Here is a 2,459-nt window from a genome sequence, read left to right as displayed (position 1 = left end):
AGGCAAGCAGTGAGAGAGCCCCCATGGCACAATAGATTGGAATGGTGTTGATCCCACCCAGTAACCTCAGCTCAGCCAAAGTTTTAGGAAACTTTGAGACAGCGCAACCTGGACATGGGACGTGGGCCACAGGAAAGGAGATGGAGAAGTGATGGGCAAGAGGTGGGAAACTTCCCTGGAAATGTGTGGCCCCTGAGGCAGGAGGTGACCTCAGCCAGTCAGCCCTTCTCTCCAGCCTGAACATCTCTGCCAGGGTGAAGACTGGCAAGTCAGGAGGGGCCTAGGGACCACCCCAGGTCTGAAGTGGGAAAGATGCCTAGTAGGTCGTGATGGAGTTGGTAGTGAACTTCACGAGTAGAAAGTCCAGTGTGGGTGTCAGGGGTGATAGGAGCATTCAGGGTTGAACTCTCATCTTGGAGAAGAAAGTTAGAGGAAACTTAGATAAAATGGGGAGTCAGGATTAATCTCCAAGGATGGGTACAAACATGGGGATTGAATGAGGGTCAGAACAGGGATTTGGGGCCCTAGGGACTGTGGTTTTAGAGATGGGAACTGACTCAAAGTATCCCCTCCCCCTCCAATAAATACAAAGCCTCCCTCCCTGGCTGGGAGTCCTAATCCTATTACTGCTGCTCCCTGGTCTCCTGTCCCCACACCCACAGCCACAGCCACACCCTCCTCCCAGAGAGCCTCCTGCCCTCCTAAAAAGCCCAAGGCAAGGGCTTCCACCTCAAGATGGGGGACAGAGAGATGGAGACAATGACACCCCCCCCCAGTCTCAGCTGATGGGAGCTTGTAACGGCCACACCCGGCTACACCTTCCTATTGAACACGGAGACTTGTGCATTCTTGTAGGGTCTGACACTGTCTTTGGGGCCCCTGCCTTCAGCCTCCTTCCTCCAGTGATAAGGAACATAGAGGAATAAAGATTCCGAAGGACCCGGGTCCCAAAGTCCAAGGTGTCCCATCAGAAGAACCAAACCAAGCCAAGCTGACATTTCTTTATTAGGAGCTGAGCAGGCCCTGGCCACAGCAGTCCCAATTGTGAGCACATGACTGAGCCTCCAAAGTGTGAGCACAGAGGTTGTCCTTCCATGAAGGGAAGCACAGGCTGGCTACCCTCGCTACCTTGACATCCCTAGGAACGCTGCTAAAGCTCCTGAGTAGCCAGGGTTAGCACATCAGGGACAGCAGTGGAGCAGACCCTGTTCTTCCAGGATCAGCGGCTATTGGGGGCAGGGGGGCTCAGGGGGGCAGTCCTTGAAGTACTCGTGGCAGTAGAGACAGAGGCTGGCAAGCGAGCGCACGTACTCGCTGAAGTCCACCTCACAGTCCTTGTTGGTATCCAGAAGGGTCATGAACTTATTGTAGTCACACTCCCGGAACTCACTCTGTGCAAGACGAGAAGGGGTGATCAGGAAGTGAGGAGCATAAGCAAAGTCTACACCACTCCCCTCCAAAGGATGGCCTCCCTACTCCAACCCACACCCTCCTGGGGGCCAACCTCGCCCTGCTTCTCAGCTTCCTTGCTCCTAGCCACGGAGAGCATTATCCCAACACCGGAAGAGTGACTGTCACCCTACTTTACACCCTATTTTGCTAAGGCTCATGCAGCTATGTCAGCTCACTTCCCTATGCCCCCTCCCCACAGTCCGGTCTCTCTCTCTTGCTGCCCTATGTTGGTGTTTGACCCCAGGCCGGTCTTTGCAGAGTCCCAATGGTACCTCCCACTAGGGGGAAGAGGTTTGAGGGTGCTCACCGGGGTCCAAGTGGGCAGCTCCTTCTGCAGCAGCTCCTTGAGCTCTGACTGGCAGATCTTGTGCTTGTCCCCGCAGCGCCCAGCATACTCCTGGAAGGTGCACACAATGGCGGCTACTGCCTGCTCCAGGGGCCGGGTCATCCTCACTGTCCCAAAAAAAAAGGGTGTGACTCACAAGGAGAGCCAGGCCAGTCTTCTCCCTCAGTGTTTCCTGAGAGCTAATTCCAGACCTGTCAGTCTCCAGCATGCTGAAGTTCCCCTTCCTCTAAGCAGCCCTCCTTGACAACTACTTACACACACACACACACACACACACGCACATGTGCACACGTGCACACACATGCACACACACGCACATACATGCACACACGCACACATACATACACACATGTGCGCACATACGCACATGCATACAACCACACATGCACATACACATGCACACACATGCACACACACGCACATACATACACACACACCACATACACACACGCACACACACATGCACACACGCACACGCACATACATACACACACGTGTGTGCACATACGTACATGCACACACACCACACATACACGCACGCACACACATGCACACACACACACACACCAATTCACCTCCCCATTGTGCCTGTTGTGGTTTTTCTGGACAGAAGTTTCATTTCCCCAACATTACCGTAAGTTCCTCAGGAGCAGAATATCCC

At 54.0% G+C, this 2,459-nt stretch overlaps 1 protein-coding gene across 1 annotated transcript; it reads right to left on the bottom strand.

Moving 5' to 3' along the window:
• Nucleotides 1–1,158: 1,158 nt before the first annotated feature.
• S100a3 (S100 calcium binding protein A3) lies at nucleotides 1,159–1,900 on the bottom strand. Its single transcript, XM_026789256.1, has 2 exons — nucleotides 1,760–1,900; nucleotides 1,159–1,391 (listed from the first exon to the last, which is right to left on the bottom strand). Exons 1-2 carry the CDS (start codon nucleotides 1,898–1,900, stop codon nucleotides 1,227–1,229), a joined length of 306 nt encoding a protein of 101 aa, XP_026645057.1. The 3' UTR covers nucleotides 1,159–1,226.
• Nucleotides 1,901–2,459: the final 559 nt, after the last annotated feature.

This window comes from Microtus ochrogaster, unplaced genomic scaffold (genome assembly GCF_000317375.1).
Source record: "Microtus ochrogaster isolate Prairie Vole_2 unplaced genomic scaffold, MicOch1.0 UNK16, whole genome shotgun sequence".
Taxonomy (NCBI): Eukaryota; Metazoa; Chordata; class Mammalia; order Rodentia; family Cricetidae; genus Microtus; species Microtus ochrogaster.
Note: the sequence above shows the minus strand (reverse complement) of the source record. Positions and strands in the feature narration are given on the sequence as shown.

Excerpts from the sequence above, each read along its gene's own strand:
- S100a3 (XM_026789256.1), bottom strand. The coding sequence starts at position 1,900 with ATGACCCGGCCCCTGGAGCAGGCAGTAGCCGCCATTGTGTGCACCTTC. Across the intron at positions 1,392-1,759 it reads AGCTGCCCACTTGGACCCCG|AGTGAGTTCCGGGAGTGTGA; the intron begins GTGAGCACCCTC and ends CGTCTTGCACAG.